Genomic DNA, 27,403 nt, shown 5'->3' with positions numbered 1-27,403 from the left:
ACTGAAGCCCACGCGCCTAGAGCCCGTGCTCTGCAGCAAGAGAAGCCACCGCAATGAGAAGTCCGCGCACTGCAATGAAGAGTAGCCCCCACTTGCCGCAATTAGAGTAAGCCCGCGCTCAGCAACGAAGACCCAACACAGCCAAAATAAATAAATAAAATAAATAAATTAAAAAAAAAGAATCTGCACAATTTCTAAGACTCTAATTACAACCACAATCAAAATATTATGGGATATAAAAGGAAAAGCTGGATCAAAAGGTACATAGGGATGGAACAAGAGAAACTCAGTAATGGAACACACTTAAAACAATTTAGAATAGAGATTTGTTATTTACTCTTATGCCTTCAGGTTACCCTGATGGTCCACAAGGCAGAGCTGCCTGCAAAGAAAGACTAGAGGGGAAGTAAAAATAAAATATAAAAGTGCCACCTATCAAGATTTATATACTACTAAAAACCTGTTTACATAAAATGCTCACGTGATTACATTTTAAATGAAGACAAATACAAACAACAAAAGCATACTGGTAAGTGCTTAGGCCTGAGGCCGTGGTCAGGCTGAAGGATGACTTGTTGGCATTCCAGAAGCCCTACTGCTCAGTGGCATTCCCACCCACCCCCAGTCCCACCCCCAAACCACAGCCTGTTAACTTGTATACTGGTGGACAACATTTGAAATTCAAACACCCTTTTGGCTTTCATTCTCATCCAGATTTGCTTATGATGTGGGTATGATAATTTCTCTTCAGGTTGGCGTGTTTTGCGGTAGGTAAACAACATTCAATGCCTGCTGTACGAATCAGTATTCTGCTTCTCAACAACATATGGATTAGTCATGCTAAGACCTGAACCAGATGACAATTGGTACAGATGTTCTTCCCGACCGCCATTCCCTCCAGGTAGCCCCACGATTTCGTGTATACAATATACTGCAAACCTCATTTGTCTCAAAAGTGGTTCCAATGCAGAAATGTCTGGAGGAACGACTTTGGGGACTCCAACCCTGTCACCGAGCGATACCTCATAAGCATAGCACAGATGCCTTCAACGTGCAACTACAGATCCACCTTTGTCCAGTTTAGAAATGAAGGTGTGAGTGGAAAGGACGGTGTGGGCACCGCATTAACAGGATTAAAAGATCCAGTCTATTCTCAGATTCTCTTTGCATTGAAAAGACAAGATATGAAAACATTAGCTTTAAAAGACCATTTATTTATTGATCTTAAATATTTACAACTCAGGGGTTAAAATATCTATCCATTTATTACCAATGGGCTATTTGGGGGGATTTTTTGTTAGGAAGGGGTTTCACCTGTTATCTTACCACTTTTATTTCTGAGGGAAGAGAATTCCAGGTTATCTTCTAACTCTATATTCTGCTTTCTAGTTGTTTTAAACCAGTCACCTGGCTATTTTAGTAAATCTCAACGACAGCCTCATCATTAACAGGCTAGAAATAGTTTCCCATCTCTGAAAAGAAGGTCCCACTGACTTAGCCACTGCCACATATCAGCTCCTAAACAACCTATTGTGCAAAGCATATTCAATACATATAATGACACTTTTGAGTGACCGTAAATGTACACCGATAGCATTCCGATGGAAAACCAGAAATGGAATTTCTTCAAGAAACATAATAATGGGGGACACGGAGGCACAGCAAGGATTTGTGAAGAATGTATCAAGGAGAACTGATATTTCCACTTAAATAGCAAACAAAAACCCCTCCAGCCTAAACAGTTCCTTTGTACACTACTATTTTATTAGACCCCAAGTAAGAACATCTTTAACGCTTTAAGAAGATTACTATAAGTTACTCTATAACTCATGTTTTGCATGGTTTTTAAATGTTCATAATGCTATAATTTATTTACTTAATTTTACACAAAGATATAAAAAAAATAAATATTGCCATGCATAACTTGTTGATATTTTTAAAAAACCACAAATAAATAACTTGAAATGTTGTCTAGAGAAATTGTTCCTGCATACTTGTTAATTACAGGGGACTCGAGCAAGTCTATTTTAATACAGGATCCTCAAACTGAAAAAGCTTCCAAACAAAGCCAAGTATAATGCCCTTAAATGATCAAAATGTAATTATTAATGCTAAGGGAAAGAAAACAATACAAACCGAAACTGGAGTGCAAACACCTTTTTCGCTGTAGGTTTTAATGGAAAAGGTTTGTGAGCAAATGGGGTTCCTTCCCCAAGGGCATGCTGGAAACATGGAAAGTGAAGTGAGAGGAACTGGGGAGCTTTCCTCAGTCAACCTCTTATCTTATTTCAGCTTCCTGAAACGTCCCTGGTTAAGACTTGTGACTAAAGAGACACAGACAAGCATTTATAAATGTCCATCAAGGTTCCTCGTTAAAGCTAAAGTCACACACTAGGGACAGGTGGTCTGAAGGGTAATTGAAGGACGGTAGTCGGTTGGGTCCAATCTGTTCCTCGGTGAGCAGAGCCAGGGCTGACCTCACGCTGAGCGCATGCTTGGAATACCAGATATAATCCAGAGTGTGCCGGCTCTCGCCCGAGGTCCGGATCTTCCAGGTCGTGTACGGAGGTTCCGACTGCCCGTCCGCGCTCAGCAGCTTGTAGGCGCTGTTCAGGTTGAGGCTGGAGGACGCGAAGTGTCTGTAGACCTCCTCTGTCGGCTCTGCGTTGAAGTCCCCACAAACGATAAGGGGAATCTTGGCTCCCTGGGTGATGTTCTGCAGGTTCTGGAGAAGGTCACAGCCTTGAGCTGATCGAAATCGCTCCCAGCCCGTGCGAGCCTTCAGGTGGGTGACGGCGATGCAGAACTGCCGGCTGGACTCCTTGCACTCTAGGGTCTGGGCAATGGCCACCTGGTTGGTTTTCAACGTCATGGCCGTCAGCCTGATGTTGGCACTGTTGACGAGCTTGAATCGGTTTTGGAGAAAAAACAAGGCACAGCCATCTGGTCCGTTGTTGTGTTCCACGTCCAGACAAGGTGACCAGGGCTTGGGGAAAAACGTGCCCTGATAGCCCAGTCTACCGAGGAGGGGGCGGAAGGTGTCAAAGTAGTGGTCCACCTCTTGCAGGCATAGTATGTCGGGCTGGTAGGCTAGGATTTCTTCCAGGATGAGACATTTCCTCTCTTCCCACTTGAGTGCTTCAAGAGGGCACTGTACAAAGTTGTCTTTGCCTTCTCCAAGAGCTGAAAGAAAAAAGGCGGTCAGTGGTCAGCTACTAAGAACCGCTACTAAGTACCTGCGAGTCGCCTTAGGTTTGACGCTACCCAAGACCTTCAGAGTGCTTCCCCTGCTTCAGATGCTCTGGGTGGTTCTTCTCTTACTGCACCGACCTACCAAACTGAATAACCTCTTACCATCCAGATGAAGCAAGCAACTAACTGATCCTTTCGTATTAAAACTATTTCTTGTCACTATATTCTAGGACATAAGATCTTAAGTTTTAGCTTTAGACAGTGTTCTCTGGCATCCAAGAGATCTAAACTATGCCAGATGAAGTAAATACATTTAGCTCTATAGAGTGATTTCAACACTGACTTATAATAAGCCATACTAGGGTTTTATAGACACCACTTAGAATAAGTGACACCCATTTAAAATGGGCAGCTTTTTCCTACACCTGGAAAAAACAAATGAATCAAAGATTGGAAAGTCAGGGAGTATGCCCTTCTTTTCCAGAAAAAATGGTGACCCTGGTTTCTTCTTAAAATTTCAACTGCGACATGATCGGCAATAAAGTTGACTGACACACCTGCTTTTTAACTGAGCAGACCCAGGAAAGGAGTCCTTTCTATCGTACCAAGTGACATCTTAAAGCAGAGAACTGAAGCAATATCTCTGGCCTCAAGTTACGAAGAGGCGTGTGGATGAGAACCCGGCCTCAGGAGTGCCCCGACTCAGCACCACCCGTACACAGCCCCCACTCCCCGCAGAAGGCCCAGGGTCACCCGTTCGGTAGACTCAGTTTCCCCCTGCCAGGTGCTATCTTAGTGCTGTGGACTCAAAGCGGGAGACAACTGATGAAAGCTAATGGGCTGACAAGAGACAGGAAGCACGTGCCGGGAAGCAGACGCTTTCCCCGAACACGGAAAGTCTGCACACGTGGAGGGTAAGGAGTACGTCCCGAGCTGCTGGACTGGGCCGTGAAAGCAGGCGACTCCCCTTCCTGACCTCCCCGCGCGGGAGGCTCCCCCGGCCGCCCGCCCCTCTCTCCCTGCGCGCAGGCGGCGGGGCAGGGGGCGCTGGAAGGCGGTCACGGCGCGGGCAGGCGTACCTTGGGCGAGGATGTTCCACTGCATGACCCGGATAGGCGCGTGGCTACTACTGGGGCCGTCGGCCCTCAGATCCACGAAACCCCTCTGGAAGCGGGGAGGCCGGGTGTGTAGGACGGCCCTGCACTCCTCAAGGAGCTCTTTAGGGTCAATGGGCTCCAGCTGTTCCGGGTCGGGCGCCACCAGATACTCCGGGTGCCGGGCGGCGGGGCTGCCGTCGAGGGTCTTGGTGAGAGCGCTGTAGAGCCTGCTCGTGCCGTTGCCCATGGGACACGCTGCGGGGAAGGAAAGCACAGTCACTCGCCCGGCTCCTCCTCCTCCTCCCGCTCGGCTCAGCCGGAAGGTAAGGCACTTAACTGTCCACAGAAGCCGGGAGCTCAGTTTAGGGCGACGTCGCCACGTTCGCGTTCTACAGGGCGGACTAAAGGAGTTTCCGGGTTCTAGCTTTCTCTTAGGGGCGGGTACTTGAAATACCGCTGTTGAGATACCTCGATCTTTATGGCTTCTTCTAACCGAGGATCTGTCTTTGTAATTTATAGACACGGTCTTATGAAAGCATGGCTGAACAAATTCCGTATTCCTTTTTCTGTGCATTTGAAGTGAGGACGTGAAGGCCAGTGTGTACAGAGCCAGGTATCAGAAAGCCCAGTTAATCCTGGAGAACAGGTTCGGTTAGCGCAGGCTGTTGCCCTAGCCGTGTCACCTACACAGATCCCTCTGCTGTGGCGAGAAACGGCTGGATTCAAGCCATATCCCGCTTCTCGTACATGTTAACTGTACACCAGGGACCTGGCTTTCTGTGGGACACTGAACATCACTGAGCAGGACGGTCTGTAATCTAATATCGATTGCCAGATTTTTAACAAATCAGAAAAGGGGCTGGGGGCAGAGGCAGTTGCCCCCATTTTCTGGGATCCCGGGAGGAGAAAGGGCGAGGAGAGGTGCAGGAAGCACCGTCAGTGCACTTCGTAGGGCTTCCTATTTGTATCTAACTCGACAATAACTCACTAAGGAGACTAGAGCACAACCTTCAACAAGTCAGCCTGAGGAGAGTTGTGGCCGTCACCTCACTTGTAAGTAGCTGATTGCTCTTTTAAAGGTCAGCCTTGTTTCCTCTTCATTATAGTGTGAATTAGGGGCAGGTTTTACCTGGAACCACCTGATTCCGTGCGTGGTTCCTGGTAATGGAGGAACCTGGATTTCCCTGCCCCGTCCAAGTCCTTGCCTCCTCTTGAAGGACACAAAGTTTCCTTCATAAAACGTATTATTTGGCAAGCTGATTGCATCTGAAACTAGCAGTTGATCGAACTTGCTGTAGCAGGTCACAAAAGCAGATTCAAGTGTTCACCACCAAGGGTTAACAAGCATGCAAGCATGCTTTCTAATCATTCCTTTTCATCAACTCAAAAGTAGTTCCCCAACAAGAAAGCTAGATTAAGGCAAAGAAACACACCAGTTTTCCCAACATACATTTCTGTGCACGTGCAACTGCCAGCAAGCCTGTTCTTCTCACAAACGCACATGCATGAACACACGCACACACCTGTTCCGAAACTGTTTGATTTGAATATTTTAAATTCCTTTTAATAAATTTGTTTGCCTATCTGAGTGCATGGGTCCAGAGGAATTTTCTTCTTGGCTGGCAGTACAACTCTGAAAATCTTTCTTCTGTACTTCTAGATTTTTGGGTTTTTTTTAAGGCAGTAAAAATATTACTCAGCCATAAAAGGAAACGAAATTGAGTTATCTGTAGTGAGGTGGATGGACCTAGAGTCTGTCATACAGAGTGAAGTAAGTCAGAAAGAGAAAAACAAATACCGTATGCTAACACATACATATGGAATCTAAAAAAAAAGAAGAAAAAAAAAAGATTCTGATGAACCTAGGGGCAGGACAGGAATAAAGACGCAGACGTAGAGAATGGACTTGAGGACACGGGGAGGGGGAAGGGTAAGCTGGGACGAAGTGAGAGAGTGGCATGGATATGTATACACTACCAAATGTAAAACAGATAGCTAGTGGGAAGCAGCTGCATAGCTCAGCTATGGGAGATTGGGAGATCAGCTTGGTGATTTGTGACCACCTAGAGGGGTGGGGTAGGGAGGGTGGGAGGGAGACGCAAGAGGGAGGGGATATGGGGATATATGTATGTGTATAGCTGATCCACTTTGTTATAAAGCAGAAACTAACACACACACAAAATTAAATAAATAAATAAATAAATAAAAGGCAGTAAAAAGTCCTACTGGGGGACTTCCCTGGTGGCACAGTGGTTAAGAATCCACCTGCCAATGCAGGGGACATGGGTTCGAGCCCTGGTCTGGGAAGATCCCACATGCCGCGGAGCAACTAAGCCCGTGCGCCACAACTGCTGAGCCTGTGAGACACAACTACTGAGCCCACGTGCTGCAACTACTGAAGCCCACACGCCTAGAGCCCGTGCTCTGCGGCAAGAGAAGCCACTGCAATGAGAAGCCCGCGCGCCGCAATGAAGAGTAGCCCACGCTCGCCGCAACTAGAGAGAGCCCGCGAGCATCACGGAAGACCCAACACAGCCAAAAAATAAAATAAATTAAAAAAAAAAGTCCTACTGGTTTCTCAAGTGTGGTTTCCAGATCAGCAGCGTCAGCACCACCCTAACGGTAGACCACACTGTCACAGGGCCTCACAGCAAATTCACAGGGGCTCCAGTATGTGACATTCGTCAGGCTCTAGGCAAATGACCAGCTTGATGCAGTTCACTTTCAACAGGACTGCTCTACATCCTTTTAATGACATCATATCCTTGCCAAGCTGAGTTCTGGGGTAGCTGCTGTGATAAAAAGCAAGTTCCATGTGAAAATGAATGTGAAAAAGAGGGTAACAGTGTCCAACAGGAGTCGAAGGTTTGAGGAGTCACGTGAAGCCAGAAAAACTATGCTGAGCCACACTTCCTTCTAAAAACTTAAGAAAAACCTTCACATGAAGTGACTAAGGAACAGGTTAACGTCTGTTCAGACAATAAAAGTGTGCCAGAAAGATATGGCGAGAAAGCCAATCAAAATTATATCCTATTGCAAAATGAGCTAAAAGATAAGACAATGACAGAACAGCCTAAATTAGAAAACTCAGAAGTGAGGCAACACAAAGAATTAGTAACAAAAAACATAACAAAAAGAAATGAGGAGATAAAGCATTTAAGAGACAGTGGCAAACATTATGTACTAATTTTAAGCGAAGATGCAACATATGGATAAACGGGTTCTTGTAGCAGGAAAACCAATGCCAGGAAATGAAACAAATACTAAAAACTATAAATCGAGAAAACTTTTAGGAGTACAAAGTTTCAATCATGCAGGATGAATTAAGTTCTGGAGGTTTAATGTACAGCATGGTGACTACAGTTAACAACAGTGTATTCCATACTTGAAATCCTCTAAGAGAGGAGATCTAAAGTGAACTCACGTCCCCACTCCCTCAAACACACAGGGTAATAACTACGTGAGTGAGATGTTAATTAGCTTGACTGAGGTAATTATTTCACAACGTTTACAAATATCAAAATATCGTGTGGTTTACCTTAAATACACACAATTTTTATTTGTTAATTATACCTCAATAAAGCTGGAAAAAAATAAAGTGAATGGTTTAAAAGGAAAAAATTATGAGGTTAAAAAAACATGTATCATGGACACACATACCTGAGAATATCAACCCAGAATGACCAACACCAACTGGGCTGTAAAGAAAAAGAAAAAATCCCTTGGGCTCTAGGCAAAAACAGCAAGTAACTTCCAAGGACAATTAGAGTATCACCGGACTTCAACTGCAATGTTTTATACCAGAAGAAAATGAAGTTACGCATTTGAAATATACGTCAAACTTTATATATATGACTCATCAGTATACGAGGATACAAGGATTTTATATCCAGCAAAACTGGAACACTGATGCCAGCAGCACTTCTTCCAGAAACTACTAGAGTAGGGGATGGCAAACTGCAGCCAGATGTATTTTAGTACAGTCCTCAAGCAAAGAATGGTTTTAAAGAGATGTTACACACACACACACACACACACACACACACACACACACACACAGTACGTGACAGGATTGTTTTTGGCCCTCAAAGCCTAAATGTTTACTATCCTGCCCTTTTCAGAAAGGTCTTTGCCACCCCTGGAACTAGAGAACAAGATTTAGACCAAAATGACCAGAGACACTGATTTAAGAACTGGTGGTACTATATTAAACATATAGCTACTTAGAAAATCAAGTCTAGGGCTTCCCTGGTGGCGCAGTGGTTGAGAATCTGCCTGCTAATGCAGGGGACACGGGTTCGCGCCCTGGTCTGGGAAGATCCCACATGCCGTGGAGCAACTGGGCCCGTGAGCCACAACTACTGAGCCTGCGCATCTGGAGCCTGTGCTCCGCAACAAGAGAGGCCACGATAGTGAGAGGCCCGCGCACCGCGATGAAGAGCGGTCCCCGCACCGCAATGAAGAGTGGCCCCCGCTTGCCGCAACTAGAGAAAGCCCTAGCACAGAAACGAAGACCCAACATAGCAATCAATCAATCAATAAATAAATCTTAAAAAAAAAAAAAAAGTTTAAAAAAAAAAAAAAAAAAAAAAAAAAAAAAGAAAATCAAGTCTAAATGAGGTTAAAAGACAGAGTACAATATACAATGGCTATGTGATCTGATAATGACCCAATGAAGATTTAGTACACCCGAAAAAGGCATGGGGGTGGAGGGAAGCAGGGACCAGAAAGAAGCAAGCATATTCAATTAAAAATTGTTTAATTGTTTTTAGGGAATTCCCTGGCGGTCCAGTGGTTAGGACTCTGCTCTTCCACTGCAGGGAGCATGGGTTCGATCCCTGGTCAGGGAACTAAGATTCCCGTAAGCCGTGCATGGTGCGGCAAAAAAAAAAAAAAAAAAAAAAAAAAAAAACACTCCAAAAAACACAATCCACAACACAAAACATTGATAATTTGGGCTTTATCAAAATAAAAAACTTAAAAAAAATTGTCTTCAGTGATCATAATTAGTAATGGTAGTATTAGAATTCTTATTCTGAGACTGTTGTGTAGATGTGAGATGAAGCAAATTGGATATTCTAATTTCATCATTCCCTGTGGTCCTTTTTTGGTTTGGTCTTAGAAATGTATTTATAGGCTATTAGCTACAACATTCAAGGAAAACATTCTTGTTAAAGCCGGCTCATTTTGGACCAATAGTGGATTATTCAATCTTGTCATTCACCTTATTTGTGACTTCTGGTGGTTTTCAAAAATTAAATTTACCATCAAAGGACAAAGCTTTGCAGCAAGAGGAAGGATGCACTGCATCGTGGGTATCAAAGCGTCAGTTCCGGTCCGAGCTCTACCACCGTTCAGCTGTGCCCCTCTCCAGAGCTGCTGGCAAGGCTTGTTAAGTGACCATGATTTCTTTAAGATTACTTGGAAAATGCATCTAGGTTAGAACAGGTAGCAATTTCAAAATAGTATTTCTACTAGAGGGCACACACACCTCTATTAAGAAAACTTGTGTATGTTATTCAGAATGACTTTTATTCCCCTCAAATTTGAGTCCCCAAATGGACAATTTCTGTCGGGTGTAATAACACTACTCTGGAATGCATTAAAGGTTGTCTTTTCAAAAGTTTTACTGACATAGACCTTTTTGCTCTTGTTTCACTAGATTCATTTACCCAAGAAAGAGAATTGGGCAAAATTTCAACTAAGAGACTGGGCAGAGGGGAATTTCAGGGCATATTTACTATAGTCCTGTCTCTCCTCCTTAGATCTTACAGGAAACCCTAAGACGGTCCCCTTGATGGACAGATGCAAGCCTGAATACCCTGTTTAATAACGAAGCCAGCCTAGGACATGCCTTCTGATACCAAAGTACCTGGGAAGCTGATTAACCAATCAGCTGCTTGCATAGAGAGCAAGGCGTCAGGACAGAGACACATGGTCCTGGAAGATGGTCCCCCCCTCCTCCTAGACAGCAAGGCTCTGCTCCCGCTGGGCACCCTGCATTCTGCCCACCCCTGCAGACCACTCTCGCGGCCAGTGGGCACGGGCAAAACTAAAATCTCCACAATCTAATCTAACCCTGCAATCCCCAGGAACCACGTGTCTGCAGTATGCTGATTTTACATTCTTATTTCTCTGAACTTTGGGAAGAGCACTCCATACCTATAAAATATGAGCTCATCTTTTCTCTCAAGAAGTGTTTGGTTAAAGATTAATATATACACAAATTAACAAGAGAAAAAGTGAATGCATGCTATGTGGAATGGGCTAGGGTACAGTAAGGGCTAAAACCATCAGGATGGGTAAGAGTAATCAAGGACTTCAAAAAAGGACTCAAGATACTCAGCTCTCATTCCTGACTACACCACTTCCTCAGTAGGTGGCCACCATAATCCCCTGCCTCGCTCTCTCACACAGACACCACTCTGGTCCACAGAAGATACATCATTGAACAGACTAAAATCTCTCTCCTTATTATAAGGCTATGGGGCTTATTTTGTACGGGGGAGAGACAAACAAGGCGATAGACATTTTGTCAGATGGTGAAAAGTGCTTTGGAGCAAAATAAAAAGGAGAAAGGTGAGACAGGGAATGCTAGGGAAGGGAAGTTGCTAATTTATACAGGATGCTCAAGAAGTCTCACTAAAGGGTACAGAAATCTGTCATAAGGAAACCAGTCTTAGAGAAATCCAAGAACGTTCTGGGCAGAGGGAATGGTGAATGCAAAAGCCCCGAGGAAGGAACATGCTTGGCAAGGCTGCTGAACAGCAAGAGGGCTATAGAGTGACTTAGAGAATGAACAGAAGATAAGGTCCATGAGGCAGTAAGGACAGGGGAGCAGACTGTGTAGGCCCTGGGAGGCCATTCTATGGACTTGAGCCTTTATCCGAGATAGGAAGCCACTGGAGAATTCAAAGCAGGAGAGAGAATCTGATTCATATTAAAAAAAAATCTCACTGGCTGATTATTAAAAATATACCACACTGTAGGGAAAGAAGGGCAGACATAGGAAACCCATTAGGGGACAGTTACAATAATCCAGGCAAGACAGTGGTGCTAGGAGAAGTGGTAGCAGTTAAAGTGCTTGGATTCTGAATACATCCAAAGTCGAAGCCGACAAGTTTTGCTGATGACTTAGATGTGGCTTGTGAAACAGTAGTCAAAAAAGTTTCCAATCGGACTTCCCTGGTGGCGCAGTGGTTAAGAATCTACCCGCCAATGCAGGGGACACGGGTTCGAGCCCTGGTCCGGAAGATCCCACATGCCGTGGAGCAACTAAGCCCGTGCGATTATCAACCCGGACAAGAGTGTCAAACCCAGCCATTTCAGTGCTCTGGATGCAGACCAAAGGCATACAACGAACTGAGAAGCTTTTATTCACGAAAGCTATTGAACTTCAGTTAAGGACAGTGCTAGCCTGTGCCCGGTCCTGCTGGGACTGGTCCCACCCCTCCCCCTCAGCTCCATGCAAGTATTCAACTAGGGCAACAAAGGTACTAAATTAAGTTAAAATCTGCCCAAAAGAAAGGCCCAGGCCCTGATGGCTTTGCTGGTGAGTCTATCAAATATTTAAATAAGAAGTAGCAATCCTTCACAAATTCCCACTTACTGCTTCCCACGTATAGCCACTCTGGAAGACAATTTGGCAGTTTTAAAAATACACATAGAATTCATGCCCCTAGGTATTTACCTAAGTGAACTTAAGTTCATTCAGGAATATGTATGCAGGGACTTGCCTCGTGGCACAGTGATTAAGAATCCGCCTGCCAATGCAGGGGACACAGGTTCAAGCCCTGGTCCTTAGCATGTGGAAGATCCCACATGATGCGGAGCAACGAAGCCCATGTGCCACAACTACTGAGCCTGCACTCTAGAGCCCGCGAGCCACAACTTCTGAGCCTGTGTGCCACAACTACTGAAGCCCGCGTGCCTAGAGCCTGTGCTCCGCAACAAGAGAAGCCACCACAATGAGAAGCCCGCGCACTAAAACGAAGAGTAGCCCCTGCTCGCCACAACTAGAGAAAACCTGTGTGCAGCTATGAAGACCCAACGCAGCCAAAAATAAAATAAATAAATTAAAAAAAAAAAAAAGAAGGAATCCCATGATACTGAGCTGGAGTCAGAGACATCAGCCTGAATTCATGTTTCACTTACTATACATATAGATGTGCAGATACAGAGATAATTAGCGATGTGGACGGCTGTTTTTCCACTTGCTGTCTGCCATGAGCTAATCACTTATTTAGTTAATGCTACCATCCACCTGCTTTTTTCCCATGCTACAAATGTCTATTTTACATCTTTGTATGTCCGGGGTTATTGTGAGGATAGAAACATAAATCTAAAACGTTTTGGTAAAATATAACATTACTTCTTAAGGAATTTTGTTTGATTGTTTTGTGGGACCTTAGGAGGTCCTGATGCCTTGTCATGCCCCAGCAGATAAGGTACTTCTGTGGCAATGAACGCTTTCAGTTAAAACTGTCATTTTTACATGATGCTATGTAAACATATATAATAAATACACATGAGTATTTATATATTTACATGTATAACACAAGTTATATTTAGCCAATAAGTATAAAAATTGAAACGGACACATTCTGCACTCACAGCTCAGCGCGCACACACGGCATAAATAGGTATCTAAAAGGAGGTTCACAGAACAGCTTTTTTCTGCATGCCATCTGGGCCATTTTCTGGTGTATTCCATGTCTTTTTAAAAAAATGCTGGCCGTGACCCGACTACATCTGGTTTCCGACCCACTGATGAGGCACTGCTCCAGCAGCAGCTCGGGGCGTGGTTCACGGGCCACCGGGGTGTCTGAGACTCTCGGAGCCGCGCGTGGCCAAGGTTTTCATGACGCTGAGACCGCACGTGCCTCACGTTTTCTCTGTCTGGGTGCCTGTTCTCCGCACAGCCGTGGTGAAACCGCTGCCCGGTCAGCACATCTCAGGCACCGAGTGGCCCCGGGCTCCACTAGTGGCCACTGTGCTCTTCCCCATCACTCAGGGTTTTCATTGAAAAGTGCCTGTTTTACTTTAAAATGTCCCTTAGTGAGGCAGTAGTAAGTATCCCTGTTAAATGTGGAGCCTCAATGACAGATCTTTAATACGTGACAAAATGGAGAGTCCACAGAAACACTTATGCTGCACACAAAATACGCTGCCTTAAGGAAAAGCGCGCGGGTGAGCGTCTGAGCTGCAAAATGAACTCGTCCCTGTCTTCGTGGAACACCATTTCACCTCGAAGAACCGACGAACTACAGTTCATCACATATGGGCACTAGGCAGACACTTATCCACTAAAATGTAAGAAGTCAGCCTGTCCCTTTAAGGGAAACAACTGACAGCGTTTTTGCCCACGAGGAAAACTTCCCAGAGACAATTCTGGAAAATGTATCTGCCATCAGGAGCCTGACAAGTCCCCAATACTTAAAAAACGTTTCTGACAAGATTGGTGGTGACAGTAGCTACAGTTATTTCTATATTGTGTAACACTTGGAAGATCTGCATAACCCAGTTAAACAACATTTCCCAAATAACCAATACCAAAAGTTCACTGATATATATGGTATCAGATTCCACGTCGCAAATAACTACATATTAACATAAAGACTACCACAAAAAAAGACTATCCACAATTATAAGACTTATCCACAATTATCTATTAAAATACGTTTTTCCAATTATATTATCTGTGAGAGACTGAATTTTCTTCATATATTTTAACTAAACTATATCACAACAGATTGAATGGAGAAGCAGATACGAGAATACGGCTGTCTCCTATTAAGCCAGACTTTAAAGAGATTCCCAAAAATGTCAAACAATGCCACTCTTTCACTAACTTTCTTTTTGTCTTGGAAAACAGTTCAAAGCTGTTACTTACGTTAACACTGATTTTACTATTAAACGACGTGATAAACATTTAAAAATTCTCGTCTTACTTTCTAACATGATATATAAACATAGGTCATATTATGTTATATATTAACCCACATAAACAAAATTCTGTGGGACCCTCCGTATTTTTTAAGAATGCGAAAGGGTCCAGAGAACAACAGGTGAGACTGTCTCTTGTAGACCCACCAGTCACCTGAGTGCAGACATCCCGTTCCAGGGGATACAAGCAAAGCAATCCCCGGGGAGAAAATGAGAACTAAAAAAGGTGAAAGGAAATAACAGAAAGTAGACATGTCTGTCATTCACACAGAGCACGTATCTGAATTTTTCTCAAACTGGCAGAGCATCTGATCACAAAAGGTGGGAGAGGTCACTGCTGTTAGGCTCTCTCCACGGCACTCCAGAGACTAGTACTGTCTCCAAATCACGGACAAGCTTCCCTGACCTCTGTCCTCATATTTCTAAGCTCCAACCTGGATTTTCCATAACTCAAAAATATTCTTCTCATCAAGTCAGGTTACTGAACCAAATCAGAAGGGATCTGGGGAAGTCCCAATTCATTTCTTCCTGTCTTCAGTTATTCTTTTCGGCTTTTATCCTAAGAACATACGGGCTTACTCAGTTATTTTTCAAGGCTTTATTTCCTAAAACTTTCTGGTAACATACAGACATCAGTTCAAAGGAAGTGCTAGGGAATTAATAACTCAAAGTGGACACCATGGAGACTTCACATGCTATTTTTGCACTTGTAACACCCTCGTAGCAAGGCTCAGAGCCACCCAAGAACTGCAAGGTGGTAAAGCAAGTTACTTAAATTTGAGAACAAAGGAAAGCTGAAGAGCATGCGACACCCTTCTGCCCCTCCCCCATCCTGAGGAAGATGCCCATGACAGCTAATGACTGCTGAATGCTTACTATGCACCACTGGCAAATTAAGTAATTCTCACTACATTCCTAGGAGGTAGCCACTCTCATTATGCCCCTTTTACAAGGAGGGATAACTTAGTAACAATTCTCTCACCTGTTTTAAAAAAGTCATTGTTTCTTTCAAAGTAGCGACCGTTTAAAAAATTTTTTCACACATAAATACAAGTCCAATTCCAAAATTGCTTGCCCTTCTGCTGAAGTTTTATACCTTAATAGGGGTTGCCATTCAGGGCTGTAAAACGATTCGTCAAAGGTTCAGAACAGCAACATGGAAAGCCACTTTCCTGAGGCAAGGCAGCACAAACAATTCATCCAGGTGGTTGCTAAGATACTGGAAAGCATGAAATCTTGACAAAACCTCCACTGAACTTTTATGTGGCACTCATACTGGCTTCTGGGTCCAATTTTACATGTGTGTGGAGTGTTATTTATTTGACCCCATATTATATTCGGTTTTTGCCCCAAATTCATTTTTTTCCCAGCCACTTTACTAGAGAAAGTATCAGCCATCATTTCAATGTAATGCACATGATGTAATTTATACAGGCTTTTAAAGGCAGGTGACAACAGCTTTACTTCTCATGCCTTTATTTCTCATTTAGCTGCACCACTCCCATCTCTTGCCATTTCCCAATCCTATAAGCATATTTCCATGTACACCGAGAACTGGATGCCTGCATTCTGTGACGATATGATGACGATGAATAAATACGTCACTGCTATTTTACTTTATAGGAATAACTCTTCTTACCCTTATAATAGCCTTTAAAGGTCTGCCAGAGAATTCAGATTATTTAGGTTCCAGAAATACAGCAGTGGTATGTAAACTTCCCCCATTTTGTCATCCCTTTATTTTCCTAATAAAGCAAAAGTGGGCTAATTACCAAAATACAGAATACATTTACTCTTCACACTACTGATGCCTAAAGCAACTCTAAAGCAACAGGCAGACCACCATATAAGTTCCTAAGAGTGCCAGCCATCAGAGGGAAATGATCAGGGTTTAATGACAACACCTTCAATCAGTAACTAGAAGGCTGGATGAGAACCCAAACAGTTGAGACCTAAACTGACTGGGCCGACCACCCCAAGCAGTCCTAACAGCACTCAGAAATCACAGCAGAAAGACCTCTCTCCACGTAACGTTTCTCTACTTACCCAGCAATTGCTTGTTCTAGAGTCTGCCCAAACGGTTCAGTCTGTTAATAATTTCTCACAACTAGTCTGAGCTTAGTCTCCTGAAACGATGGCTTGGCAAAAATGCTGGTTAAAAAGCAAAAACTGAAGAAAAGCCAGGATTCTTTGGGTCCACGCCTGAGAAGCTGCTGGAGCTGACCAGCCTTGGGCCCTCGGAAACCTCCGAGCGTAAAGTACCCAGAAGTGTAAAGCACAGACGTCACGGGAAGGCATCGCTGAACAGCGAGCCTGTGCTGCCACCTACTGGCCGCGTGCTGAACCACCTCGGAAAGTTTAGACGGCTAACTCAGCAGCTAGCTTTTCCTGGGCTCCTTAGAGCAGCTCCCTGAACACCCGCGGCCACCTTCAAAACAGTCACAGGATAACCATCGACCTAAAACAGCCTGGGTGCTGGATATGTGGTATAGTTCGTATTTACTGAAGAAGTCAAAGATGCACAGCCCCCCACCTCCCAGCTTCATGGAGCAAGCCCCAGTGGCTCCCTTTTTCTTACACGTGGCTCCCTTTTTCTCACACGTGGCCTTCTTCTCCTACTTAAATCACCCTTGACATTTGAACTACAATCCCTGTCCTTCACTCATTAGTTCTATGAGGAATAGGGACTACATCTGCCTTGATTACCACTTGCCCTGGTACCCGGTACCCGGCCTAGCGCTTTAAAAACGTTGATAAAAGAAAGGATGGCAAGTGGCAGCAAAGTGTTAATTAAGGACCCCTGTCGAACACTGGCAGAAGAACCGCCTTACGTTGGTAGAGCACTTAATGGTGCACTAGGCACTTGTACTTGCTGAGACACCTGTTACCCTCTCAAGAACCCCTTGGCTCTTTTATAGATGAGGCTCAGACGTGACTTGTCCTGAGTCGCTATTAAACGTACTCTATCTTTTTGGAATTTTGTGAGACTGTAGTCAGGGCCCTCTCTTTGTGTTTATGTACCCATCAGCTAGAACACAGAAACTCAAAACAGTGCAACACGTCCCCGGCAGGTCCACCTGGTAAATGCACACAACCACATTCAAATTCTGTGACGCAGTGTGGACTTTAGTACATTACACTTCCTGGGTCCTGGAGACCAGATGCTAAGCGTGGGAAAGCCTTACGGCGAAAGCTTTCACTTTTCTCAGCGAGGCAAAACGGTCTTAAACACATGGACTCGGGTTAGGCTGCCTCGTTTCAAATCCCGGTTCCTCCTTTACTAATCAGATCGTGACCAAGGTATTTGCCTCTGTGGCTCACTTTCTTCATCTGGGGATCACTGTGACCTACTTCACTGGCTTACCGGCCGCTGAATTAAACTAGCTGTACCCAGCACATTCGAAAGGGGAGCTAAATGTTAGCTATTCTGTTACTGTTAGTGAAGCTCACTTTCTGGGTTTAAAGAGAAGCTACTTTTAACATTTGAGAGCCCAGCATGTGCCATACTCCTTGCATGTATTTTCATTACTCTTTCCAACAATCCAGCAAGGTAGGTATTGTGCTTGCCTACTTTTGTAAACACGGAGACTGAGGTTAAGCCATCACCTGGTTTTCTCAGGATTGCGCAACTGGCAAAGGGTCGGCCCCGGAGGAGGCTGCCTGCACCTTGGACCACAGCTCACCAGCATCCCTGACAGTGCTGGTCCAGTCAGGCCAACGGGACGGAGCCACGCCAGGGGCACGCCCGGAATCAAGAGGTCGAATTCCACCTCCTCCCTCTGCCCAGGACGTCACGAGGACGTCACCGCCGTCACGGTGCGCACGCTGGCACAGCACAAAGTGTACAAAGCGGTGTAATGACCCACATGGCATTCCTAGAGATATCAAGCGAAGGTCACGGCTCTCAACCCAGCGTGTCTAAAAATACAAGATCCTAGACACAGTGTGACAATCCCAACGACCTCTGCTAGGCAGCGGTCACAGACAGGAACGCCCAAGTGTCTTCCGGACAAGGCTAAGCTGTACCTTCACAGTCACGCCCGATTCATCTAGGAAATATGGCTAAGGGAGAAAGAAACCCCTCCACAGTGAACGCTGAGGTTAACCTGTTAAAATTGGTGCTCGATTGTTAGTGGGCTGGCCAAGCATTGCCACAAGCCGGGCTTTTCTAGCATAATGCTCTGAAGTGAAACTGAAAAGGCAGAAACGAAAAGAATCTGTTGGGACAGCAGCTCTCCACTAAGACATCAGGTCTGTGTTACTACCTGATGCCCGTCACTAACATTCCCGGATACTCAAGAAGCGGGCCAGGTTTACAGCTATGAATGGAAGTATGGAGTATGGAGCCAAGAGGACTATTTGGCTGATATTTTTCCCTCTAGATCAGAGGTCCACACACTACAGCCCGTGAGCCACATCTGGCCAGTGCCCTGTATTTGTGCTGCCTGTGATCTTCTACATTTTTAAATGGTTGAAAAAAAAACTAATAGTATTTCATGATGTGAAAATCATATGAAATTCAAACTTCAATGTCCGTAAATAAGGTTTATATATTGTTTGTGGCTGCTTCCACACTACAGCAGCAGAGTTGAACAGCTGTAACAGATATTTGGTCTATAAATCCTAAAATATTTACTAGCTGGCTCTCTATAAAAAAATTTGCACACCCCTGCTCTAGGTTATATTGAAATGAATTATACAGTTTGTACATACTTCAGAAAACCAATGAAAGATGCAGTCATTTAAAAAAAGGGAAAACAATTCATATATAAATTTCCATAGCCTTGCTTGAATAATTACAACACATGTAGGAAAAGAATCATCTTTTAAAATCTGAAGTGAAACTGTCAGTTTTAAAATCTCTAGTCCATTGAGGACACGGGGAGGGGGAAGGTAAGCTGGGACAAAGTGAGAGAGTGGCATGGACATACATACACTACCAAATGTAAAACAGATAGCTAGTGGGAAGCAGCCGAATAGCACAGGGAGATCAGCTCTGTGATTTGTGACCACCTAGGGGGGTGGGATGGGGAGGGTGGGAGAGAGGGAGATGCAAGAGGGAAGAGATATGGGGACATATGTATATGTATAGCTGATTCACTTTGCTATAAAGCAGAAACTAACACACTATTGTAAAGCAATTATACTCCAATAAAGATGTTTTAAAAAAAATTAAAAAAATAAAAATCTCTAGTCCAACGAGTCATTTTTAAAATGGGAATCGGTAAGTCGTGTACAATGAATAGGTCATTGGGCGTGAGGCTGAACATAAATTACTCTCCTTCCTAAGAGCTTTCAGGAGTAAGGTACAAGTAGGCAAAATGTTTTAAAGACTGAAACAATAACATGGTAAAACAAGAAAGGATGCCACCAATGGGCCAAAAATTTGGAAAAATTCCAGGAAAGCACAGACAGACAGGTTTGAATGAACAGAGGACCCAGAGTGGAGGAAAATGCAGTACAAGCTACCAAAGGTAAATTAAATATGGCTCTTCCCAAGAGAGCTTTGAAGAAACCCCCAGCTGAGTCCACAAAGACAAAGGACAGGGGAGGCAGAGAGGCGATTGTCAGGGTCACTCTTTCAGGAATGGCACTTGACACTTCCCCTCTCTCTCACAGACAGAAGAGGGTGGCTTCTGCCAGCTGGAGAGGAGGCTTCAGGGAAGGGGGGACAGGCCGTGGAAGGGCTTCCAAGGGCGATGGACGTGAAGGGCAGCAGAGCAGACCAGGCGCTAACCCTGGACGTCAGGGATACTGTGAAGTGCGGGCTGGAGCGGGCGAGCTAAGCAGCAGAGGACACAGAAGGGAGACTGCCGGCCCGCTCAGGGGCTCTACAGGAGGCCTGGCTGACCCCCACCTACCCTCCCCACCTACAGGGCGTGCAAACTGCCCCCCACCCAACCTCCCCACCTACAGGGCGTGCAAACTGCCCCCCCACCTACCCTCCCCACCTACAGGGCGTGCAAACTGCCCCCCCACCTACCCTCCCCACCTACAGGGCGTGCAAACTGCCCCCCCACCTACCCTCCCCACCTACAGGGCGTGCAAACTGCTCTCCCCGGAGGAAAGGCCTGCCGGAGAAACGGGCACACATAGCTACATATATTCACAACTACATAGGACACAATGTAAGACTAGGCTTCTGTGAAAAAAGGAGCGGAGAACTAGAAAATGTCCAGAAATTGTAAACGACTGCAAAATAGACACGTTCAGAAAATCTGTATGAAATAGAGATAAGATAAAGAGATAAACACTTGAAAAGATGAGAGGAGCCATAGAGGGTGGGTCCATATGGACAACAATCTGTCCAACGGGACTTTTTAACAACATGGGAAGGGGGATGACATAGTGATGAATATGATACAATAACCCAAGAAATAATAGAAAATCTTCCTGTGCTAAAGCATGGGATGTCCTTAGACTGAATGGGCTCACCTGACGCTGAGACATTTATCCTGACAGAACTTTTGAACACCAAGGACAAACAATCCTAAACTTCTGGAGATAACCAGTACTGACAAAGACATTTAAGTTCTCAGGGAAAATATTTTTATTAATGGGCATGTGTTACTCGTGTAATTAAAAACTATCATGATGAAAAGCTGCTCAGCATCACTAATTATTAGAGAAATGCAAATCAAAACTACAATGAGGTACCACCTCACACCAGTCAGAATGGCCACCATTAAAAAGTCTACAAATAACAAATGCTGGAGAGGGTGTGGAGAAAAGGGAACCCTCTTGCACTGTTGGTCCGAACGTAAATTGATACAGCCACTGTGGAGAACAGTATGGAGGTTCCTTAAAAAACTAAAAATAGAACTACCATAGGACCCAGCAATCCCACTACTGGGCATATACCCTGAGAAAACCATAATTCAAAAAGAGTCATGTACCACAACGTTCATTGCAGCTCTATTTACAATAGCCAGGACATGGAAGCAACCTAAATGCCCATTGACAGATGAATGGATAAAGAAGATGTGGTACATATATACAATGGAATATTACTCAGCCATAAAAAGGAACGAAATTGGGTCATTTGTAGAGACATGGATGGATCTAGGGACTGTCATACAGAGTGAAGTAAGTCAGAAAGAGAAAAACAAATATCATATATTAACGCATATATGTGGAACCTAGAAAAATGGTACAGATGAACCGGTTTGCGGGGCAGAAATAGAGACACAGATGTAGAGAACAAACGAATGGACACCAAGGGGGAAAGTGGCGGGGTGGTGGTGGGATGAACTGGGAGATTGGGATTGACATGTATACACTAATATGTATAAAATGGATAACTAATAAGAACCTGCTGTATAAAAAAATAAATAAAATTCAAAAATTCAAAAAAGAAGAAAACCATATGAAAATTTTCCAAATAAAATTCAGCATGAACCACCTAAAAGAGAAATGCACATTAACCTTGAATTGCTAAGTATTCATCAAGTGTGATAACCATTCAAGTGGTTATCAAGGTCCTATGAATCCTGATTAGAGTGACTCCTAACAATAAATATATATGCTGAGTCTCCCTCTCCTCCTTCCAAGAACCAGAATATACCTGCCTCACCTCTTTTAGCAAACATCCCATCACAGGAACCTACAGAGTACATATTTTATCCACCTACCTACTCTATAAATTGTACACTCCCGTTAACAATGTCAGTGTCAAGTTCTGTCTCACTGAACTTTCACAAATACACCAGTTCTTTCCTTTTCTTGAAGCTCGCTTTTGCTCAGGTAAACATTCTTGCTCAGGCATCTCCTGAATTGTCTTAGGCCCCAAGCTCAATGCTCATAACATTCTTCCAGAATTCTCTCCGGGTTTCCCAAACTTTCCAGGAGGAATAAGTACCTCTAGGAGTGGAGCTTATAAAAATACTCCCCAGGGCTTCCCTGGTGGTGCAGTGGTTGAGAATCTGCCTGCCAATGCAGGGGACACGGGTTCGAGCCCTGGTCTGGGAAGGTCCCACATGCCGCGGAGCAACTAAGCCTGTGAGCCACAATTACTGAGCCTGAGCGTCTGGAGCCTGTGCTCCGCAACAAGAGAGGCCGCGATAGTGAGAGGCCCGCGCACCGCGATGAAGAGTGGCCCCCGCTTGCCACAACTAGAGAAAGCCCGCGCACAGAAACGAAGACCCAACACAGCCATAAATAAATAAATAAATAAATAAATAAATAAAAAAGGATAAGCCCAACTTTATAAAAAAAAAAAAAAATACTCCCCAGGCTTTCCAGAGAGAATCACCTGGGGCACTTGTTAAACACAACATAGCCAGGATTCTCAGGAAAAACTGATTCAAGTAGAACAGGTGAAAGACCCAGATGATTCTCAAGTACCCCTCTTCCCAGGGTGTTCATCGCTCTTCCCACACCTGCCACCTTCTTCCGGCACATGGTCTTCTCTCACCCTCCTTTCTCGCATTCAAAGCAAAGTTTTTTTCTAACAAATCTAGCCGCACTCATGTCTTTCTTCTCAATCTCTGCTGCAATTAGTCATGAGAAGCAATAAAATATTTGGCCTTTTAAGCGTACTGTGTTTCAGTAATACTTGTGGATCAACTGATACCTATTTATCTTATTAATTTTTTTTCCCCTAGGCAAAGTCCAGCAAGCGAAGTTAAATGATTTGCAGATGTTCATACAAGTGTGTTGAATGTGAGTCTGGAGCTATGGTTACTAATTCAAAAGCCCCCAGTAACTCACTGTACTTAAGCTCTTACCATTAAATGCTACAGGAAAACAATACCTTGGTTCTCCTACAAAGAAAGCAATTTATTTCTGTAGAAGCTTGATAATTACAAGCTTTTGCATTTCTTCTCTCTCATAAGCAGCTTACTCACATCGTTAAGGGACATACTAAATAAAGCCGCCTCCTCAAATGAGCCGGTATTTGTTTTTAAAATTGTACCAAGAAAAAAAGCAACATGTTCCAGTGATGGAGAACAGTAATTCAGCCAACTCTTCATTAGCTGAGGAGGAAGGCATTCATAAACCCACAGATGACACCGGACCAGTACAGTAACTGTGGCAACTGCTGCTTCTTTATGGGGGCTGCTGTCCTTCCACGAGAAAAGGTAGCAAGACACTGCTAGGTCCCCCTTTAAATTCTAATAACCCAGCATTTGATGACTGCAAAGGGGCTGCACTCATCTTTCCAGTGACCTCTGATTGCCAAGGGGCTTAAGTTAGGAAGAAACTGATTATCAAATGGGGTCAAGTGTGAGGCCTTATTACCCATCCTCCTGCAAAAAGGTGCTGGAGGGAAGAGTAGCTTCAGTTCCCTGAAGGTTTCTCTAGCCAGATGTCTAAACCCCGGGGCCTGTAAGAATAATCTGGTTTTTATTATTGTTGTTATTTTGTTAAGTAATGTGGAATCTGGGGCCCACCTGTAACGATTCTGTTTAGTAAGTCTACAGTAGGATCTATGAATCTGCATTTATTTAAAAAGCACCTAATGCTGGTTCTGAGGCTCTTTGGGAAACATTTTGCAAGGCATCTCTTCTCTCACCCTGCCACATCCATGCTTCATGCCTTTGACTTTGCTCCTGGCTTTTCCCAAGCAAAGTGTTTTAATCTCTTTCCATCCTAAACTGCACTTCAAGGCCCAGCTCAAATGCCAACCACGTTTTGAAGCCAAGAAAGATCACCACTGCTAAAAGGGACTTTGCGCTCTCTGGCACCCTTGTGCCATTTGCAAACCTTTAATTGTAACAGACTAAGAATAAAAGGTGTTTGATGTCATTAAACAGTCATGTCTTTGTGCAAAACTCACCTCTCTTACTGGGCACTAAACTCCTTAGTGGCAGGCTAAGTCTCACGTTCTTTTACCTCCCATAATAAAGCACCCTCAGAATGAGACACGCTGTAAGTTTCTGAATGAATGAGTGATCAAGCGATGAACTGATGAATGCAGTCATGAGTGTCTTCCAACAAGTAGCTGAAGCGAAAACTGCGCAGAAGCCAGAAAATTGCCTAGATCTTGTAGTAGTAACTGTCTATAATAGTTTAACTACCATAAAATCTTTCAATTTCCTTCTGAAACTTCAGGGGACTTCCAGAAAGTTCATTAAACACCCTTCTGGGTCCAAAGCCTAAGATTCCAAATGTTCTGGCCCTTCTTCCTCAGCCAACAGCACAGCTCTCTGTATGTGTGTTACGCAAGCTATCTGTGCTCCCAAGATGAGCCTACAGACTAACTGCCCCGAGGGGCCTGGAGGAAATTTAAGGTGAAAGGTTAAGATAGGAGAGACGGCTAGGAAGACCCCAACTGGTTTTCTTTCACCCCTTCTCCCACCTCAAACCTAACAATGTTCCTCTTGAAAATTTCCAGCAAGAAAAAACACTGACCTTCCCTGGTGGTGCAGTGGTTAAGAATCCGCCTACCAATGCAGGGGACACGGGTTCGAGCCCTGGTCTGGGAAGATCCCACATGCTGTGCAGCAACTAAGCCCATGCGCCACAACTACTGAGCCCACGTGGTACAACTACTGGAGCCCACGTGGTACAACTACTGAAGCCCGCGCGTCTAGAGCCCGTGCTCCGCAACAAGAGAAGCCACCGCAATGAGAAGCCCGCGCACCGCAACGGAGAGTAGCCCCCGCTCGCCGCAACCAGAGAAAGCCCGTGCGCAGCAACGAAGACCCAACGCAGCCATAAATAAGTAAATAAATAAATAAATTTATCTAAAAAATACTTTATAAAAAAGAAAAAACACTAACAGATATTAGGTGGTAACCATTCTAACAGTTATTTCACTGCGCCAAATTCCTATAGAACTGGAAAGAAGATTTCAATGACTGCCAAGTTCATCCTTTTTAAGAACACTAAAGAATTTAGAGTCTCCGGTAACCAGTTTAACATCCTAATTTTATTTTACTTTATTTTATTTATTCATTTATTTTTGGCGGCACCGCAGGGCATGTGGGATCTTAGTTCCCCCGCCAGGATCGAACCTGCGTCCCCTGCGGTGCAAGCGCCGAGCGAGTCTTAAACCACTTGACCGCCAGGGAAGTCCCTCGTCACATTTTGGGTGATCACTTTCAGTAAAGAAAGCCACACTGAACATATTCTTTTTACTGTTCAATCTGTCCTTAAGTAAATCCCAAACTTGGGAATTCCCTGGCGGTCCAGTGGTTAGGGCTCAGGGCTTTTACTGCCCTGGCCCTGGGTTCAATCCCTGGTCTGGGCATCCCGCAAGCCACGCAGCGGGGCCAAAAAACAAAAATAAAACAAAACACAACCCGGTAACCCAGGATTTTTGGAGTAAAATGTAGTTATTTACAGTCTAAGATGCTCAGACGTCTTAAACAGCAATAAACTTGAGCACAACCAAAATACACTTTTTTAGTGTGATAAAATTGCCAGTTTTGAAAGAGAAGCTTTATTCCTCATTTTGAAAAGTATGACTACTTTGTATGTAAATTGTGGCCGCGGTAATGGGTCCTCAGGCAGAAACCTCGGTGGCCAGAAAGGGGAAATCCAGGGCACGTGACGTATAAAATTGGCTCTTGGCAAAGACGGCATCACTTTTGCAAGATCTTAAGCCAGGTATACAGGACGCAGAACGACGCAAATATTAAGACGGGAAGGCTCCCGAAACATTTCAAATGTATGTCCAAAGAGTCAGTGCGTGTTATAACACACTGTTCACATGACATTTTTCAAAATTCAGAACCTAAAGGCCATGCAGGCCACGTGATCAGATAAATGTAACTTTAGATTTTTTGTTGGTTTGTTTGCATAAAATGTTCCATCATTAGTGCGATTAGAAACAAAACACAAATAACCTGCGGCCTCGGAAGGGGAAAACTTACAGGTCAAGAGCGAGAAATACAAAAAGCACGACATCGAACGGTAAGGATCAAACTAGAAGCCCCCGCGGGGTTCCGGTTCTTACCGGACGCGGTGCAAGCCCCAGGCAAGGGAAGGCGAGGGCAGATCCGCAACGGGGAGCGGAGACAGCGGCTCAGGGAGAGGGGGACCCGCTTCCCGGTCCGACCCCACCACCCGGCGGCCCCCGGCTTCCCATTCATTCCGCGCCGTCTCCAGGTGGCGGCCGCGCGTTGGCCGCCGCCGCGTTCTCCGCCCGGAACCGCCGCGCACTCACCTGTTCGGGAGCACGACCTCGCGACGCCGCGGGCCGCCGAGGCCGCCGCCAGGAGCCGGGGGGAAGCGAGGCGCGGGGCGGCGGCGGGCGCGGGCGAGCGGCGGCGCGGCGGCGGGCCGGGCGGGCGGCGCAGGCCGGGCGCGTCCCTCTGCAGCAGGGCGGAGCAGAGCCGCCGCGGGCTCTGATACATGCCGGGCGCCGCCGCCGCCGCCGCCGCCGCCGCCGCCGCGGCCCCTGGCGCGCCCAACCCACCCGCGAGCCTCGCCGACGCGGGCGAGTCGAGCAGACTGTCTGGAGCGTCCGAGCGGAGGCTCTCGGGCTCCTTCTCTTCCCGCCGCGGCCCGGGGGAAGGTGCTGGGCAGGCGAGCCCGAGACTGAGCGGCTGATGCTGCGGCTGCTGCGACGCGAAGACGCTGTCTGCCGCCAGCCGGCGAGAGCTGGGGGGTAACCGGCGAGCGCAGAGCGCTGACAAAGCGGGCGCTACCAAGCGCGACAGGGAGGGGGGATCCATGGGACCGAAGCCCGGCACGACCCGGCAGGGACTCCTCGAACCGGAGTGATACTACTTTGGGAGGAAGCGGATCTTAAGCTATTTATAGGGTGGGGGCTGTGGGCGGTCCAAAGTAACAAGGATCCCTTGAGGCGGTTTTAAAGGAATGAGCCTCCTCTTCCGCTGGCTGCAGTGGAAACGCCCACAGGCTGGGAGACCCGAGACAGCTCCAGGGCTGTGGCCCTGGAGACACGTGGGTGTCCGAGTGGAAGACAGCGTCCGTGTGTACGTGCGAGTGTACGTGTGAATCCGGCAAAGGGTGTCCGCCCCCGACGCCGTCGGTGGACCATGTTGCGTTAAACGAAATTAAGCACGATAAAGCCCCCACTGTGTGCGAGGGCGATGCTGAGGAAGTCAACATCCCATTCGTCAAGAATGTTATCCTCAGGCAAAGGGGGCCGAAGGTGGCAAGAGAAGTCAGACCATAAAGCTCTACAAGGTAGATTAAGATCAGTGCCACAAGTTTTCGCAAGTTTGGCGATAGAGGTCATAACAGGCCTGCGGTTT

At 45.4% G+C, this 27,403-nt stretch overlaps 1 protein-coding gene across 7 annotated transcripts; it reads right to left on the bottom strand.

The window, feature by feature from the left end:
* Window positions 1-1,232: 1,232 nt before the first annotated feature.
* Window positions 1,233-26,536, bottom strand: NOCT (nocturnin). 7 transcript variants are annotated; one of them, XM_059924281.1, is made up of 5 exons: window positions 26,347-26,428; window positions 7,950-7,987; window positions 6,861-7,081; window positions 4,272-4,544; window positions 1,233-3,183 (listed from the first exon to the last, which is right to left on the bottom strand). In XM_059924281.1, exons 4-5 carry the CDS (start codon window positions 4,534-4,536, stop codon window positions 2,360-2,362), a joined length of 1,089 nt encoding a protein of 362 aa, XP_059780264.1. In that variant the 5' UTR covers window positions 4,537-4,544; window positions 6,861-7,081; window positions 7,950-7,987; window positions 26,347-26,428; the 3' UTR covers window positions 1,233-2,359. The 7 variants fall into 7 exon arrangements, with proteins under 7 accessions (XP_059780264.1, XP_059780261.1, XP_059780262.1 ...); XM_059924278.1 differs by lacking the exon at window positions 26,347-26,428 and adding an exon at window positions 16,281-16,473; XM_059924279.1 differs by lacking the exon at window positions 6,861-7,081 and having other exon boundaries at window positions 26,347-26,422.
* Between the last annotated feature and the right edge of the window lie 867 nt (window positions 26,537-27,403).

Source organism: Balaenoptera ricei, chromosome 5 (genome assembly GCF_028023285.1).
Source record: "Balaenoptera ricei isolate mBalRic1 chromosome 5, mBalRic1.hap2, whole genome shotgun sequence".
Classification (NCBI taxonomy): domain Eukaryota; kingdom Metazoa; phylum Chordata; class Mammalia; order Artiodactyla; family Balaenopteridae; genus Balaenoptera; species Balaenoptera ricei.
This window is presented reverse-complemented; position numbering and strand designations above follow the sequence as displayed.